Source organism: Leuresthes tenuis, unplaced genomic scaffold, assembly GCF_036924035.1.
Source record: "Leuresthes tenuis unplaced genomic scaffold, fLeuTen1.0.hap1 SCAF_2, whole genome shotgun sequence".
In the NCBI taxonomy this organism is placed as follows: domain Eukaryota; kingdom Metazoa; phylum Chordata; class Actinopteri; order Atheriniformes; family Atherinopsidae; genus Leuresthes; species Leuresthes tenuis.
The window spans coordinates 22,442,794-22,460,561 of record NW_027325356.1 but is presented as its reverse complement, the minus strand read 5'-3'; the positions used below and the strand labels follow the sequence as shown (position 1 = coordinate 22,460,561).

General features: G+C 39.4%; 1 protein-coding gene across 2 annotated transcripts in view; it reads right to left on the bottom strand.

The window, feature by feature from the left end:
- The window catches only part of fam189a1 (family with sequence similarity 189 member A1), a 95,467-nt gene that overhangs the window by 1,040 nt on the left and 76,659 nt on the right, over positions 1-17,768 (bottom strand). Inside the window, exons 4-11 of one of the 2 annotated variants that reach the window (XM_072380693.1) lie at positions 14,070-14,234; positions 7,037-7,144; positions 5,719-5,879; positions 3,804-3,939; positions 2,760-2,838; positions 1,875-2,657; positions 1,459-1,530; positions 411-727 (exon numbers count right to left, since the gene is read on the bottom strand). In XM_072380693.1, the coding sequence (XP_072236794.1) occupies positions 411-727; positions 1,459-1,530; positions 1,875-2,657; positions 2,760-2,838; positions 3,804-3,939; positions 5,719-5,879; positions 7,037-7,144; positions 14,070-14,234 (1,821 nt within the window). The remainder of the gene's footprint in view (positions 1-410; positions 728-1,458; positions 1,531-1,874; positions 2,658-2,759; positions 2,839-3,803; positions 3,940-5,718; positions 5,880-7,036; positions 7,145-14,069; positions 14,235-17,768) is intronic. The other variant, XM_072380694.1, reaches the window with a different exon arrangement.

Sequence of the window (17,768 nt, the reverse complement as noted above, 5' to 3'; positions counted from 1 at the left end):
TAAATGGCGGAAATAATACAACAAATTAGAATAAATATATTGAAATACAGTACTGTGTTACTGTGGTGTTGTTCCTGCTCTCATTAAAGGTTTACAAATTCTAACAATGCTGCAATACTCATTCATTCTCCATAAAACAAACCACCCTACTGTGAACTTTTATTCATTATTAGGTATATGAAAAAAGTATGATCATCTTCACCAGTCAATCCACCTCAGTTTACACATAATACTGAATACTGAATACAAAAACACTCTATCTAATAAAGGCCATTCAAGTCTCACAGGGACTCTAATATGCAGCCGATCCTTGTATGATTACATCAATAACCTTCAAAGCTAGTAGAAGATCTACAGTTATCGTGGCACTGACCTGACATGGGCAACCATTCACTGTCAAATTCTGTTACCTGATCAATGACATTGGCGCTGAAGATGGCCTCTTCCATGTGCTTCTCGTCCGACTTAATGACACACTTGATGTTGTTGACAACCTGCTGGACTTCAGGAGGTAGACTGCAGCTTGAGTGCTCCAGAAACTTGGCCACCAATATTTTGGTGTCTTTGTACATCTTGAGGTCGGCCAGGGAGTGTGGCCGCTCATGGGAGGGGTGTGTGTGGAGAGATCGGGGTTTAAGGCAGATGTCAACTTTCCTGCCTTCCTTCTGCTGCTTTGTAACACGCACGTGACTGGGTTTTGCTACCTCTGTTGAGGTGTCTCTCGGCTCTAAAGAAAACACAGAGTTGAAACAAAATGGTAAATCACATACATTTTTGTCTTGTAAACTTTTATTAGGTGACTAAAAGAAGAAGAAAAATACATTTTTAAAAAGTAGAGTAAGTCATAGTCTTAATAATTACTGTATTGAAGTTGGAGAAAAGGCATTTACATAAGCTGCTACTTATAACTGGATCAATTCGAAACATATTACAGGCAGATATGCCTGATTGTATATTTTCCGATTGACCTTTCTGATCCTGTTTGACCTGCAATGATTGAGATGATTAAAAATCCTGAGATTTTTGATTAGTAAGGCTTTTGATGTTTACAATTGGGATGTTTCATAGCTTCTTTATGTGATTTCAACATGCGTTTATTATTTTGTGAATAGCGTGTTTGCATTGTTACATAATTTATAATGACCTGACCTGCTATCTATTTTGGCTAAGACACTCGTCACAAAGAGATTTCAAATCTCAAGAGCTTCTGTTTCATGGTTGAATAAAGGTTAAATAAATAGATTAGAATAAAATTAGAATAAAAGGCTGATTGTATTCTCAGGGTCTCTCAGTCTAGGCACCCTGCAATCTTTACACTCCACACAAATCATGAACTTTAGCCTTTATCAAATGATTTTTTGTACACATAAAATAGCAGAGGCGCAGCTCTGTGAAACCAAGGATCTTAAGCTACAAATCTCACAGTTTCCAGCTTTCCACATTTCAGAATGCTCCTACCCTGTTCTGGAGACGTACGAGCTGAATCCTCAGCAGTAGGGTCATTTCTTGAGGCGCAGCCATAGCTTTCTCCTGTAGGGGGAGAAAAAAGGTTTAACACACCAGAGGCTGCTCAGTGAGCCAACATTTTTACAGTGTCACAATGCGGTAAGGCTGCCACTACTGTTTAGTTTCATTATCAATAATTCTGCCATTTGCTGTTATCTTTGATTAGTTAATAAAAAGTCAAAAGAATATTCAAAGATGAGTCTACAATCAAAAGTCTAGTAATAGTCAGTTTAATGGCAATATAAAACAGAAAAAAAAAATAATCAACCCAGAACATCTGGAGCTGAAAAATGCTTCATCACTCTGTGAATTACATGGAGTTTTTTAGCTGTAGTATAAATCCTGTGTAATATATTTGCAGCACGTACTTCTTGTCGTGGTGGAGCAGGAGATGGGGTCACTGGTGGAACGGACAATGCGTGCCAGTTTGCGGTACCTCCTAGCTGCTTTGAGCACTCGGGGCCTCTCTGAGGGCGACTGGCCGCTCTGGACTGAGGTAGAGGGAGGCTGTGATGCGGAGGAGGGTGACCAAACACTGAAACACAGTCTGGGGCCTCGTGGCCTGGCAGGAGGGGATGGTGAAGGGGTGGGAGCCAAAGGGCTGATGGCTGAGGTTCCACCTGAAGAAGCCACAGAGGTGGGGGAGCAAGGCTGAGGTGGTGGGGGAATGGTGACAGGCAGAGTGAGCTTCCGGCTCATCATTCGTGCTTTAATTAGGGAGTGTGTTGATGCTTTAGGCGGTTCCTCTGGTAAATGTTTGGCTGAGGCCAGTTCGTCACACATGTGCATTGCTGCCCTGAGTTCCTCAGATGGATGTGTGTTCTCTGTAGAATCCTCCTGGTCTAGATTGCTAAAGTTTTCTGAGGACCAGTCCGGGGAGCGTTCCAGTGAGTCCTGGGTCTGCGAGGACTCACTATATCCGGTATCACTGGGGCGAGCATCGGTGTTGGGCAAGCCACGATGGCAACGCGAGGAGGCACGCATGCAAAGTTCCAGGCTGGTGCAGCTTCCTTCAGTGGGTGCAATGTGCAGCGTGCCATAGGGGGAGGAGTCAGAGCCCTGTACCTCCAGGGAGCACAAGTCCTCTGAGGAACAAGTCTGATCCTGATCAGCCACCTCTGACACCATCAATGATGCACTGTCCACTGAGGCTGAAAATATGAAAAAAAGGTTTCATTAACATAACTATAGGAGGAGAAAGTCATTCAACAGCCACATGCAATGTTCACAACATGTATTCCAATTGTTTTCACCCTGTGTGCTGAGTCCTGCAGTGGTGTTCCTGTCACACAGACTCGACTCAGTGGCCTGTTGCTCTATACTGGTGGTGACCTGTACAAGGAAGTTATTATTGAAAGTTGAAAAACAGACTTATTGCATGTAATTTCTGACATTTTCTGACATGTTATGCTACCTGTACCATTTATAAAAGCTGCGCAGCCCCCAATAGTCAATGCCACAGACTTGTCTGTAGAGGGCTCTATAGGACTACAACACACTAATAGTAATTTCTTCTTTCAAACAGCAATGGTGACTGGTAACGAAAACTAGTCTCATGCAAAATTGGATAAGAAATGCCAGTTAGAATCACTTATACCCTTTTCAAGGTACATAATATTACATATATGTTCATATAACTTTGTTTCTGAAATCACACAGGGTCTTCACCCTGAAATCATCAGCTGAGTTTCCTCTCTTTTCTCTCCCACACAACCAATCGATCACTGCCTGCCTCCATTAGCTCTTCACGGAACCTGCTGCTGATCTATTTCAGGTGAGTAAACCGTCTGTTGATTCATATGGTCTAAAATAGATGGCAAACCTATGGAATTAGCATGTTTAACGGAACCGTGGCTTAAAAGCCTAAAGAATTAAATGATGCTAAGATCCATAGAGAAGATAAAAGGATTTGGTTGCACATTAAATTCTTATTCTAAGCTGCGGTCAGTGAGATGCAGTAAAGCCTCAGCCTGAAAAAAAAAGCTCTGATCACCTCAAATGACAGTAGAGTCAGTTTCTGTGAAACAGCATATTTGCTTTGCTTATCAAAAATTTCCCAGCCTTGCAGCTTATAAAAAGACAGTTTCACTCAACTGACTTTAAGGAATAGTCTTTATATGATATCTAATCAAATATTTTATCGTCTCAATTTTTTAATCTAAAATAAAAATCACTTGATTAAACTTCAAATGATCTGTTAAATGTTTAATCAAAAAAACATGCTCTATGCTTGGCTGTCTATACAGATGGCATTAAATGTTGTTGTTTTAAGGACAGATTTAGATGCATTCCCTCACCTGGCTGGCAGGGGTTTGACCTACCACAGACTCATATGGAGGGGGCAGGTCAGTTGGGTAAAGGGTCCCTGGACTGTTAATAGGCACCCCATAGATGGCACTGAAGGGAGAATGGGGAAAGTCCAGGTGCAGGCCTCTGCATAGGGCATAAAATTAGACATTAGATTTAAAAAAAAAAAAAGAAAACAGACAAAATGCATAAACTCTAGACATGTAGATTTTTTTTTCTACAAACTTGGAACACAAAGAACGGAGCTTGGCCAGACGCAGTTCAAGAGTCAATGTTCAAAAAACGGTCCCAACCAACGTGAATAACTGAGTCAAGAAGACAGTACTGTCTGTTTAAGCGTAAAGAAAGAAAGAGTGAAAGACTCCTCTTACCTCCAACACTTTGATCCAGACATTGAATATCATTGCTCTATTATTCTATGTGCACCACCACTGTTTCATATGGCGGCAATTAAGAATAAGCAGCCATGCATGCCGTCATATCTTTTAATTACAGCCCCCATTCTCCTCTAAAGAGGCAGAGCATGAAATACAACCTGAGAGTTTCCACCAATCATTTGAGGCATGATGATGTCATGACACATCCCTGGCCTGGAGCAGGGACACCATAAATGCTTCCTCTGGCTTGTATATATTTATGGCATAATTGACAAACAGATGTGGCTTCCTGCCAAGTGACTACAACCGTAACGCTCCTGCTGGTAAGACTGAGAAAGTGGAGAGAGTGATGAGGGAGGGGCCATCTGATTTAGATATGAGAATCACAGATATCACAGCTTTTTTAAAAATGTGGGTAATTCAGTAAGTAGTAAATAGACACATACTCTTTAATATCATTTTGTTGCTTCTGGCATCTGTATGTTCACCATATCGAGGAATCCTGTGTTTGTTTGTTTTTTTTTTTTTACAGCAGTCTGCGTTAAATTTAAATGTGAATATACTCTTTACCCTGACAAAATTGCTTTCACAGATGTCCTTGAATGACTTGATCCATCAGCCTTATTACCAACATTTTGAATATCAATAAAAATTGTGACAATAAACTAAACATTTCTAAACATTACGCTGGACTATTACTTTTCATTGTAGTTTCTGTGTAAACTAGAAATAAAAAAATATCATTTGAAATCACCTAAATCCTTTATTTGATATCAAATAGGACAAACACAGCATATTAAATGTTGAAAACTGATAGTTGAAATTTATGTCACCAGCACATTTCAAAAGTTGTGTCGGGGAGCTGTTTACCACTGTGTTGCATCATTGCTTCTTTTAACAACACCCTGTAAGCATTTGGGAACTGAGGAGAGCGTTTTGGTGTTAAGCTAAAAAATGTTCCTGCATTGCCTGATGTGGGATTTCATGTGCTAAATAACTCAAGACCTTTTCCGTTGCAATTTTAGTTTTAAATTTAGACAAATGGTTTCAGTGGGTAATGGGTCTGGGCCTGGCAGACCGGTTTCTATCCCAGACTCTTTATTTTTACTGAGCGATGCTGTTTTAATACTGTGGTTTGTTATTGCCTTATTTAAAGAAACTTTGTGTGCACTGCAGCAAATGTTGTTACAAAAGTATTTATCATTTGGCACAATGGTGCCTTTATAGATGTACAAGTTAACACATTCACGTCATGCGCTTTGTCACTGAGTTAAGTGGAGGCTGTAGTTCAATCATTCCACAAAATTTAACAATAACTAACGCGAGGTAATTGTTTTTGCGCAAAATGACATAATGTCAGTGTGGGTTCTGATCTTCACATTAAAGACTAATATGCAAAATTACATTAGCTCAAAACCAGTGGGCCGTAGCTGTTAGCAAACTTGCAATTTTCCTGTATATTCTATGAAAGTTTCCAAGTGGACACACTGGTAGTAGAGAAGCTAATCAGGAGTATTTTGTTTCTCACCTCTGTCCATCCATTGAGGGGGTGCAGGTGTACTCTGGAGGATAGTACGGTGGTGGAGGAATGGGAGGAATAAACTCATCAAAGTCCAGTGTTTGGTGGAGGATGGTTCCATGGGGGGTCATGCAGTCAACATTTAAGGCTCGATTTCTGTGCGGCATGAACTGAAACATAGCACAAAAAAATAACCATTTTTAGTTCTTTGTTGCACATAATACTGAGCTCTTATTTGGTCATTGATTACTGTAAACACAACTTGTCCAGGGGCAAGTTAATAGACAAACATGAATTTGAACAGCACTTATAGCACCAGACCGGTGTTTTTGATCACTGAACAAAGTTCATTGCAGCAGCTAGAAACAAATTGTAGAAGGCATTTGGTCCTCTCACTCTTTTCTTTATATTTCTTTCAGTCCCAGCAAACCTTCACCTTTAATCTCTTAGCTGCCACTGCTGCTATTGATTAGTTTGAATTTACTGAGCAAAAGAAAAGGTTAACACCTCGTGTGGCAAATGGGAAATGAAGCCACTCGGAAAACTCAATGAGACTGCTGGAGATAAGACACACTGCTTTTGTCTCTTACCTCTATGTGAATCAATATTTACATATGCCACATATTTCAGTTGGTTGAATTTGATGAGCCTGTCATTGCTTTGGTGTTTGTGCAATTTGACATTTGAAGAAAGTTTAAATGCTTCTAATGACTTTGTTATTAATATGAAAAGAAAAAAATGACATTTCATTTATTGCCATGAAAATGCATTTGCCCTCTTATCAATGTGGGTGTCTTATTGAATAGAAATAGATGTTATAGATAATAAATAGATAATAAATAGGTAATAATAAGTTTTATTTATTTTCGCCCTTTCCTAGGTTTTACTAAAGCTAGTTTTCAGCCATTTAACTAAGCTCAAATAAATAGCTAAACAAATTTATATCACATCATTTGCTTTTGATAAGATCATAAATTAAATACAAATTAAAAAATTACAGTTTTTGCAGAGCCAGAATTTCTGATTTTGCAGGAGTCACATGGTTTGATTTAAACTGTTGTTGATTTGACCAGCTAAGAGTATCTGCTTTCCTCTCTCTTCAGCATGTTGTCAAACCAACCTCTACATGAAGCCACAAGCAGCAGTTTAAATATTTAAACTTGTTTAAGCATGCATAAAATTGCAGCATGAACTCTGTAAGATCTTGCCTCAGATGTTACTGTATTAGTACCATGTTGACAACACTGCTCTGCCTTTTCAGTTGCTAATGTGTTTAGAGAATCCAAATAAAGGTTATTGCCGTTGTTCGTCCTTCCATCACACTCACCATTTGCAGCACATCAGTTGACACCATCTGCATACAGCACATTGCAGTGGCAAGAGCACACACAATGGTGGAGATGACGTTAAGGGCACATACACTAAACAGCAGCTCCTAAAGGAGAAGAGGAAGATGAGGAGGCTGTCAGTGGAGCGGAGAACAAAAGAAGAGAGGGACATAACAAGAGTGTGGGAGTGAATAAGAAGAGACAAAGACAAAATTAAACAATGGGCAACACCAAAAAAGTGACACAGCATTAATGCAGTCAGTAAGATTACCAAGTTTAAAAACACAGCAGCCTGGGACTGTCCCCACAAAATGTTGTAAATGCATTTGATTACAGGGAAACTAAGCTCATGAACATTCAACCTGGTAAGCATGAACACAAAAATAAATGTGGATACCCGTGAGACGCCAGCCCTGCACCCTGTATGAAATAATAATGGTATTTATCCATCATGATACAACAAATAATGTTACAGGACAAAAGATGATAGCTCCTTGTATTGATGGTCCAAAATGAGAAAACCTATAGTTTTAAATGAGTACAAGTTAAATCACAAAATATGCTGATATCGTCTTTAAATTTTCCTATTTATGAACTGACTTACATAACATTTAGTTGTAAACATAATTGTTTCAGTGTTGTTATTATCATCAAATGGTGCAACACTGTCAAAGACTGAGGGGGAAGGGGAGCAGGGAGATTAATGTACAGTGATTAATATGCACAAAACACTTGATTTGGATGTTATCTCCTGTCTGAATGTGCAATAAGAACATCATGGTACCAGCATCCACACTGCTGTTGGTAGAAGTCACGTCATTGTAGAAATATATTTCCAGAAGAGAGATAAATCTCATACACAACGACTCATAAATAAAGCTCCCCAGATTATTTTGACACTAAATATTAGTGACGTTACAAACTCCAACTTGTTTTAGGCCTGCAGAGAGGACATCCCACCTGCTGGGATTTACATAGTTGTGGTTTGTTGTCAGAGCAACAGCACTTTGAAGGAGGTCCAAACTTGTTCATAGCAGGCAGCAATATTTTGCCCATCAGGATGCTAGTGATTCTCAGCACTCTTTCAGAAGTTTGTAATATAAAACAGATCAAACTGGTATCTGAGATGTTCACAACTGCCAGCCCTGCAACTGTTTTTATTTTAACATATGCAATAGCCAGATGCCAAAGATCAAGTCTGTGTGAGCTGAGAGTATAAGCAGAGGTGATGCCAGTTGGATCTGAGCTGAAGTTGTGCAGTGCCAACTATAAAATATTGCCTTTGATACACGTAGATTTGAAACATATTTTGCGATGGAGCAAAGTTTGAAAAAAACAGTGTGAGACATTTCATGGGAAATAAACTGCAGCTGTTAAACAGAACTCTGGTAAGAAGATTGTCACTACTTTGACCTTAAGAATTGAGGTTAAAGGATTTGGATGACTGGCAGAGGAAAGAAATTCTCAATGTTCTCAATGTAGATCATTACTAATATACCACTGTTTTTTGGATATTTGATGCCATTTACCTTTTATTACTGTTAACCTTACATTCTGTCCCTAAAGCCATTGGCGACAGCAAGGGTCCAACCTTGAGCTGCAGCTTGAGCTGATGTCCCACTGAATCCCCTTGGGTCCTCCTGCAGGTGGGCTTGGCCTGCCCTTATGCGTAAAGGAGAGACCAACTTGCCTCCCCAAGGATTCCCATAGGAGGTTTCAGTTGTGTCGACACTCACCCAGAACAAATTTGCCTTGTGAAACCCTGCGATAGGCAAGTTGCCTTTGACGCCTCTTGGGATTATTCAAGCGCTCAAACACCTCCACCACAATATAAATTCATGAACCTCTGAGTTTTCTTCATTTGTGGGGGAAGAACGGAGCATGAGATTGTCAGGGAGATCAGAGCAGTAATTCAGACACTGGATCATTTTGTCATTCTGAAAAGACAGGTGAGCCAAAAGGCAAAATTTTCAATTTCCTGGTCAATATGTGATTATGTCTCCACAAATGAGCTGTGTGTAGTGAATGAAAGAATGAGACTGCAGATACACGCGGCAGAAATGAGCTTGCTCTTAAGGCCATCTCAGCTCACACTTATAGACAGGGTGAAGAGTTGAGTCATTCAGGTGGGGCTCAGCATAAAGCTGCTACTTCTCCACACAGACGGGAGCCAGCTGTAAAAAGTAACACTTGATATATGAACAATCAAATACCAAATATGGCATCCTTTCCAGTTGCCATTGTGGAGGTACAGAAATGAAAAATTAGCTGGTTTTCTTATTATGGCCTCTTGCCTAATGCAGCTACAACCTCACAGCAGCAGACTGAACGGAGGACTTAATTGCTTTTTCACGTCACTGAAACCCAACGGGTGTCTGTTGAACCATAAAGTTCTTGACCAGACATCTCAATTATTTGCTCCCTCTGGCTGCTGAAATGACAAGACTTTGAGTAACAAAGGGCTGCACTTTAGTTTTCTCCAACCAACGTGAAGTTACTGGTCTTACTGGCAGTCACATTAATATCGTCCTTTTCGGTATACCCGTGCATTTCTTTATTGGCTATGACAGAAACCCTGAACTTCCTTTCAGGCAGATCAATTGCAAAAGCTCTTCAGAAAATGTCTTAGCTCCTTTAAAGGGGGAATAGCAGGTGTAATTTCTGCTTAATGCATATACTGTTATTGTAGTTCAGTTAATGGGACAGTGATGCTCTCCCCTTTTTGTATGATTTTCAGAACAACAATTCACTTCAGTAGATAACGTGCACTTGCATGAGTACCTCCCTGAAATAAAGATCAGAAGAGGTAGAACAGGCTGGATTGATGGATCTTTTTTCAGTGACAAATATAGCATCAATGCTAAATCAAATACTAATGTCTTTGACTGTTGCAGCCATAATGGTTCTAAATCCAAATGATGTGGAACAATCATCAGCTGAAATGTGACTATCAGTGCAAGACGAGTACTAAAAGCTGAGTGATGCTTTTCAGCCCTGGTGTGCATGAAAAAGAAGATACAGCAGGTACCGCAGGATCCGTTCAGCTCAATCATGATTAAACATGAACAAATGTGAATTTAAGAAGACAATCCCACACTGTGACATTATGAACTCCTGCAGATGTTTTTGTTCATCAAATGAATCATCACGATATTTATCCTTATCCTTGCACAAATAAAATAATTAACAACAAGAAGAATAGCAAATCATCCCGTGTCAGCTCCTTCAAGAGGACTTTTACTTTCCGCATGCATTTCTGCCTTAGAGCCATCATGAAAAGTGGCACACACTCAAAAGATTACAACCTTTCCATTTGACTCAGGACTCCTCTTTAGAGCCCCAAAACTGCCAACAAAGACATGCTGGCAACACAGATAACCTCAAATCCTGCCATAAAACTGATCACCATGTGGCAGCTGATGTGGGTGTGCGTGTGTGTACTACAGCTGCATGAGAAGAACCGCATTAACTGTCCCTCAGCTTAAAAACCGAGAGGAAAGATGAAAATACATCCAATGTGTTTGATCTTGTAAGTATATGAAGAAGTTGTCTCTCAATCAAACAAAAAAGGTCTAGTGGTTGTTTTTGTGCTTTAAAGCATCACAGAGTATCAAACAAGAGATACCAGCAAATAGGGGTGTCGTGATATACCAGTACTGAATAATTGGTATGTAATGAAATATCAGTGTCATGTTGATAATAAACAAAATATTGTGAACTGATCTTAGCCGATAAAGTGAGAACAGGATTGAAAAAATGAACTGCAGATTGGGGTTATTGTACATTTTTTGCAGTCCTTTATCCTATTTCCATAAAAAAAAAAGAAGTCAAAGGTTTTTCAAAAAATATTGTTATAATATTGTTATTGGGATTGCTTTTGGCCATGATAATCGTGTAGTGAAAATCTGATTCTGTGCCAGCAGTCTCTTTCACTGTGACTCTAACAAGGTCTGTCACTATTTGTTCAGCATACAAATTGGGAGCATGACTGAAAATACGGCTTGCTTTAGTCTGGATGGATGTTGTCACTCTGTGTTGTTCTTACCAAGAATAACAAAGGCGCAGGTGGAAAAATAAGCAGACGCTTCTCGATCATTTGGCAAAACAGATACTGTTTTGGACAAGTTCAACCAGCTGTGCCACAAAAGCTACAGGTCAACTTATAGTGAGGCAGTTGGTTAAATGATTTGTCCATTGCTCAGTGGGACTGATAAGATGTAGCTCTGTGCCTTCATTGTATTCAAATAAGGAATATAATTATTAATATATATATGATACATATAATTAAAGTTGACTGAGTGTGATGAATGTTTATTGTTTATGTATCCTGCTGTGCATCTTTGACTATAAATACAGTCAAATAACTAGAGACGATGCTGAGATTATTGCTCACAGCATCACACATAATCCAACCTGCGTATAATAGCTATCCTCCAGAAAATGAATCTTCTTTAAAATATCCAGTTTAAAATAAAGTTGAGCAGCAAGTGTCTTGTGAGACAAGAAATGTTTATGATGGCTTCATTTGAGCTCATTTTTGTTATAGGAATGCATCTGCTGCACAGATGTGCAAAGATCTTTGTTTTCCCTCATGGGCACAATGTACATAATGACATAATAAATTCTGCCAAGCAAAGATACTTCCATGTAAACTGGTTAACATGGCTGCTTGCAAAATATATTCAACCTCTGGAGGTTACCTTGCCCCTGGTCAATCGGGGTAAGGTTACACATCCGCTCCTTGACAGGAAACCACACGGATGCTCTTAAGGATGATTTACAGCCTCAAGCAGTGTGATTAAAAGAAAATCCGAATGGCAAATATAAGCAGAAACAAGACCTCTCTTACTACATCTCTTAAAGAGCAGAGCGACTGTTGAGAAATGTGTGATTAATAGACAAATAAGTCTTGCACTTCATCTACTGCAGTGATACTTCAACTCTCCCATTTTCTTTTTTTTTTCTATTTTAATTTGTGTGAAGGAACAATATGGCAGCTTGGTCACGAGTCCATTAACATCTGCGGTACTGTAACAGCCATCTGAAATGGCAAAGGGCTCCTGGGACTTGGAAATGACAGCTTCCTGTTAGACATAACTCAATTCATCTGACTACTCTGGCACTGAATAAAGGTTTATAGCAGCAATTCCCCATCTCTTTTATGAGTTATGATCACAATGACAAATGTGGTCGATTCTTCCTCTTTTCATAATCATGCTTCATCTAAAGAAGTCTTTTATTAGGTTATCAATGTTTTTATAATCAATCAGGGGCATAAAATGAATGGATATGATTGTCATTATCCAATAACAGCACAGTAGGGCACACTGTACATCATTCCTGCAGCCACCAGGAGTCAAGATATTCCACCGAGGTCACAAACTCGCAGACTACAGCCAACCGAGGGCAGATATACACTGCATACTAAGACATCTGCCTCAAGCAGAAGAGAGAAATACTAGTACCACTTCAACTCTGATTGATCAACACTTCTGTTGTTTGAAAAAGTTCTCACATGCAGCATTTTTATAAAGTGAGAGAACAAACTTCAAGACATCAGCAGGCATACTGACTGTACACACCTGTCAAAAAAGAAAGAAAAAATCTGAATTTGTATTTTATTGCACCTCAGCTGGATTGTATGACAGCTCAATTTCTTTGAGAGCTTCGCTAGAGAAAAACAATCTTCTTCATTAATCAGGTTCTACCATTCTTGAGTAGCAGTTGACAGATCAGCTCTGCAGGATGTTGCCTTCTCACGCACCCTTTTTTTTTTTTTAGATTTCAACCATAAATCTTGGGATGTGAACTAGAGATGATGTTTTTCCTGAAGTAAAGTTTGCACCTTGGTCTTTGCTTTTAAAAAGGCCAAACAGAGCAGAGGAAGAACATCAAATTCAATCTCTAAAGCCAAAAACCACAAACCAAGCCAGAAATCTGGGTGTTGTAATGGACCCAGGCCTGAACTTCAACAACCATATCAAGTCAGTTATGAAGTCAGCCTACTATCACCTGAAGAATATTTGAAAGATTACAGGACTAATGTGATGCAGAAAAGCTGGTCCAAGTATTCATCTACAGTAGACTTGATCAATGTACAGTGTATTTACTTCTGGGCCTAAAAGATGGATCAGACAGCTGTGGCTGATTCAAAATGCTACTGCTCGAATTCCTAAGGGCAGAAAAGTGTGATAACTGACTGAAACTTTAACATTTCTCTGCATTTTGGAATTTACTTGTTAAAACTAGGTTGTGTCACAAAAGCTTACATGAAATTCAGAAACAACTTGTGCAAAAAGACCTTAACCTTTACATTAGTGAATTTAATAGATTTTGTTTTGGACTGAAGTAGGGGAATGATCACCTTACTGACACTGACATGACTGATTCCATGAAGCAGCGTGGCCAAAAATAAAGAGGGAAAATGTCAAAAGGTAGCATCTGCAGATGAAAATCAAGTAGCTTGAGGCACTTAATTGACCCAAATCCATTACCCCACTCCCCAATCCCCCATCATACACACGCACACACTGTAATCAGATATCAATTTTCAACGCTGGATTGCAAAAATAAAAGTAAGAAATTAAATGAATAAATGTATGAAATGCAATTTTTGCAAATCAGATTGACTTAATTAGATCTGGAGTTTGATTCCCCATTTTGTGGAGTTGTTTCTCACTCTGCCTTCCCAAATGAATTCAGTCATTCACAGTGAGATTACAGAGTGGTTAAAGCCAGCTCTGACGGCCTCTGGTAGCAGATGATGCTGCATGAAAAGCAATAATACAATAATCCTTTTCGTGAATAAGAAAAGAAACTGAACTAATCAGGCATACTTTGTCACTCCCACAGTTTTCGGGTACATAAGCCAAGCCAAGCCTAGACTAATTTAAAGTGTAGTTTGATTTACACTTTGAAGAGTTAGTAAAAAGACCCCTTTTAGGTGATTAATCCAGTTAATCCAATACCTGAAAAGTATTTAATGTTTCTCATGGGAAAATATCATTGCTCATATATTCACTCTGTACACACCTTGAGACGTAAGCGTATGGTGTTGCAGTCCCGAAGAGGGTTGAGTTTCAGCGTCTCCCCCAGGTTGTTGCAGCTGGAGCTCTGCTTCTGTAGCTCACAGCAAACACACACTCCATCGCTGTCAAACTTGAGCTGGGGGGGAGGAGGGGGGAACATACATCCACACTCAAGCAGGCATGCCACATACACAGAGACACACGCACGCACAAATGCATGGACACACACAAACACACAGACAAACGCACAGATCAGACCTGAGCTTGTTTTCTGATACCAATTACCCTGAGAGATGTCGGTGATACATTATATATATATATATATTTACCCCTGACATGAACTATATTTTCAGAAAAAAAAGTTAGATTTCATACACGTGAGTTACAGACTGTAATATACTGTAACAACAAGACAAAGGACTGTGAGGACATGATGAGCTTCTCTGGGAAGCATTGAGGAAGAGCACACCTCTGCTATGTGTCCCAGATTGAGAGAAAGCAGGACATGAACTTAACAAGTATGGGTTAATTACATTGGGGAGAGGAGATGAGAAACATTAATATTTCAGTCACGACTGGGGGAGGGTCTCTGGTGAGCCACATTAAGCAGTGAAGTTGGTGTACTTGCCTGGTCCCACTTGCATAAGGAGAAAAGCTGCTTATAATGTAGAAGTGGTTGGGTTAGTGGGTTGGGTGCCTGATGAATCGCAGGAGGCTTCTTCAGTCATGAAATAGGTGCGAACCCCTGGCGCTATGAATTCAGCTTAAACACATCAGCTAAGCATTTCATTATGAAAAGTTAGGAATGTGGGGGCTTGATGTTTGGATTATTTGGATTAAAACAAACAAAAAAAAAAATAGCTCAGTTTTCCCAAATTACATAAATGTGTTTCAGACTAAGTCAGTTCACACCGAGTTCACAATTTGTGTCCATAAAACATGTCAGAAGCCAGCCGGGATAGAGTCTAATGAAAGATGAAGCGTGCTGTTTCAATATGTGGATAAAAGCTTTCCCCAAAGGGACTCAGAAGTGCACTGTCTTGTATGGATGAAAAGTGAAGGATATAACTGTTTGAAAAACAACAACAATAACAAAAGGTTCAATTCCTACCAACTGTCTCACTTCCCTACAGCTGGCCAGTCTCTGTATGAAGTGAAGTGGATGTCAAAATGCCAGTTAAAGAAGTATTGCTGCAGACAACCTTTCCCACATATCCAACAGGCACTTCTGGTGAAGTATACTGACCCTTATCTGTACATATAAAATCAACATTGAAGACAGGATATCTGAGCATCTGCTGCTGTGGTTCTATCACTCTTTTCTTATTGCCCTTTGTCTCCCAACGTCATTGCATTGTAAAGCTAAATAACTGGATGATCTATTTTTTTATCCAAGTCTTTTATCTGTGTTTCAGTCCTATTTGCTTTTGGCAAAGACAGAAGTGATAGTGGCGAGTCACTTGTCACAAACAAATAGTTCAGGTCAGTTTTGGTGCTGACTCATTTCTGCAGCCTGCTTAGAACAGAAGTTCTGCCTGTCAGACCATCATGAGCTGACATTTGTACATTTAAATACAACAAGTAACACATGACTATTATTCACTGACATGAAAGTTACTGGCCAGCAAAACAAAAAAACAACACAAGTCCTAAACTTCCAAGTTGCACATTGCATCTTTTGAATTGATCTACCTCCCCTAAACCACAAACCCCTTAAACCCCAAGTTGGTGATGATGAATGATGGGTAATCACTGCAAGAGCAAGCAATGACATACTCTTACATTCAACTGTTGCTATTAGAAACCAAACTATTCTTGTTTGCAGACACACTTGTTTCTTTTAGGCTAGATTATCCCTAACTGCAAAAGCAAATATGGTGTAAGCATATATGGCATAGTTGTTCTTATTTTAGTGCTCAGTATGAAAAGACAAATTGCACGTATATGGAGGAATGTTATCTACATATGTGCAAAATATCAGCATCTACAGAAACAGACAATCTGTGCATACACACTAAGAGGCGTTCACATTGAACCTTGTGCACACCCACCACAGATGACATCTGATTCCAGCAACAGATCCCTGACACTACATCTGGAGCTTGGCATCAACCAAGACTATTGTGATTGGCTTAAATGAACACAAACATGTCACCCCATGCTGTCTCACTGACTCTGGGCCTGCTCACTTTTAGTGACTTCTTCTGTAGATTGGTAGGTGCAGGTCCTCTCTTAGGGCTGGTGCCTTCCCTCAGCTCCGTCATCCTGAATATCAGCATTCCTGACTGGACCAGTTCAGCTCCAATCATGCTATGTACAGCAATTAACTGCACCCGCTGTTACAGAACTGCAGTAAGACTGTTACTCAGGGCGGCTGTAATTTGGTGTGGGCAGATTGCCATTATGCCTCTTGTTAGACTTGTTTGTTATGTGTGCTTTGTTTGAATTAACTGGTTGTAGCTGTACTGCTTACAAATGAGAAGTTGCAAGGAGCACTCAACAATGACACATCAAGAGTATGTGTATCAAGTCCTTTGTTTCAATCACCAAGAACCGCACCAGGATTAATTATTTTTGTTGCAACATACCCAAACACAGCTGGGTTCTTCCCGGTTAGATCCACTAACAACAGAGTTTTTCACTTTTGATGGTTAAATTTGAGTAGGTAGCACACCATTTCATTCACAAAGCTTTTATGATTAGAACGACCTAATGTGACTCTGATCCTTTTTTTTTTTGGTTAGTTTTTATTTTCAATTTCATTGTTTTAACACAAAAAGACCTTGATGACCTCTTCATATCATATTTTTGTTTTGACTCTAGGAAATAAATTGTGTAACCCTAAACCATGTCCACTGTGATTTAATGTATTTCCCCTTTTATGTGGTTGAGTTACAACAGCAACCTTTATCCTCATAAACCAGTACCGATAATGGCAGTGGCCAATACTAATCTTGTGTATGCTGGTTATGTTGCACTCATTTTTGCCCTGAAACTGAAATGCTTGTGCTAATAAATAGAATATTAGCAACTTGAAATAATCTAGATTTTTTTGTCTACATCGGCTACATGAAGAAGACACACAAGTATCATGTTTGTCTATTCAAAATACACAACCAAGAGGCAGCTCCATTATCACGTGAACTTTTACCATTTCAAATCCATAGAAACCAAAAATATTTGCAATATATTTCTAATGCAAAAAAGACATTGATGCTTTGTGGGATGCACTTTACAATAAGCCACGATCCTCCCCGACCGTAACCCACTAGTCCAACCTCTGAACACTGAAAAACGACACAAGTCTTGTATTTGTGCGTGTTGGAGGAGCTTTTGCTGGGAAATGTCGAGTTTCTGCATATCCGTGGTTTCCTAAAAAGGTTAAATGGCACCATCTTACTGATGAGACTGGATTTTAGTATGTGTGCTCTCACTCACTGAGTTTAAACTGACAAGGACGATTGTGATTCCTTTACTTTTTTGTTGCTATGCAACATTTGTCATCAACTTTTCGAGCCTTAAAAAAAGTCCTATTAAAGCCCTGTGAAATTGATTATTTTGAAACCTGCATTGTTTAAATTGGTCTTTACTTGCTAGTAGTTGTGTTCCTCATAAACCTTTTTATGAGGGTTTTCTGTAGATCAGAATAGAATAAAAAGATTGACAGAAAAATCTACCTAGCCTCACACGTATGTCTTCATAA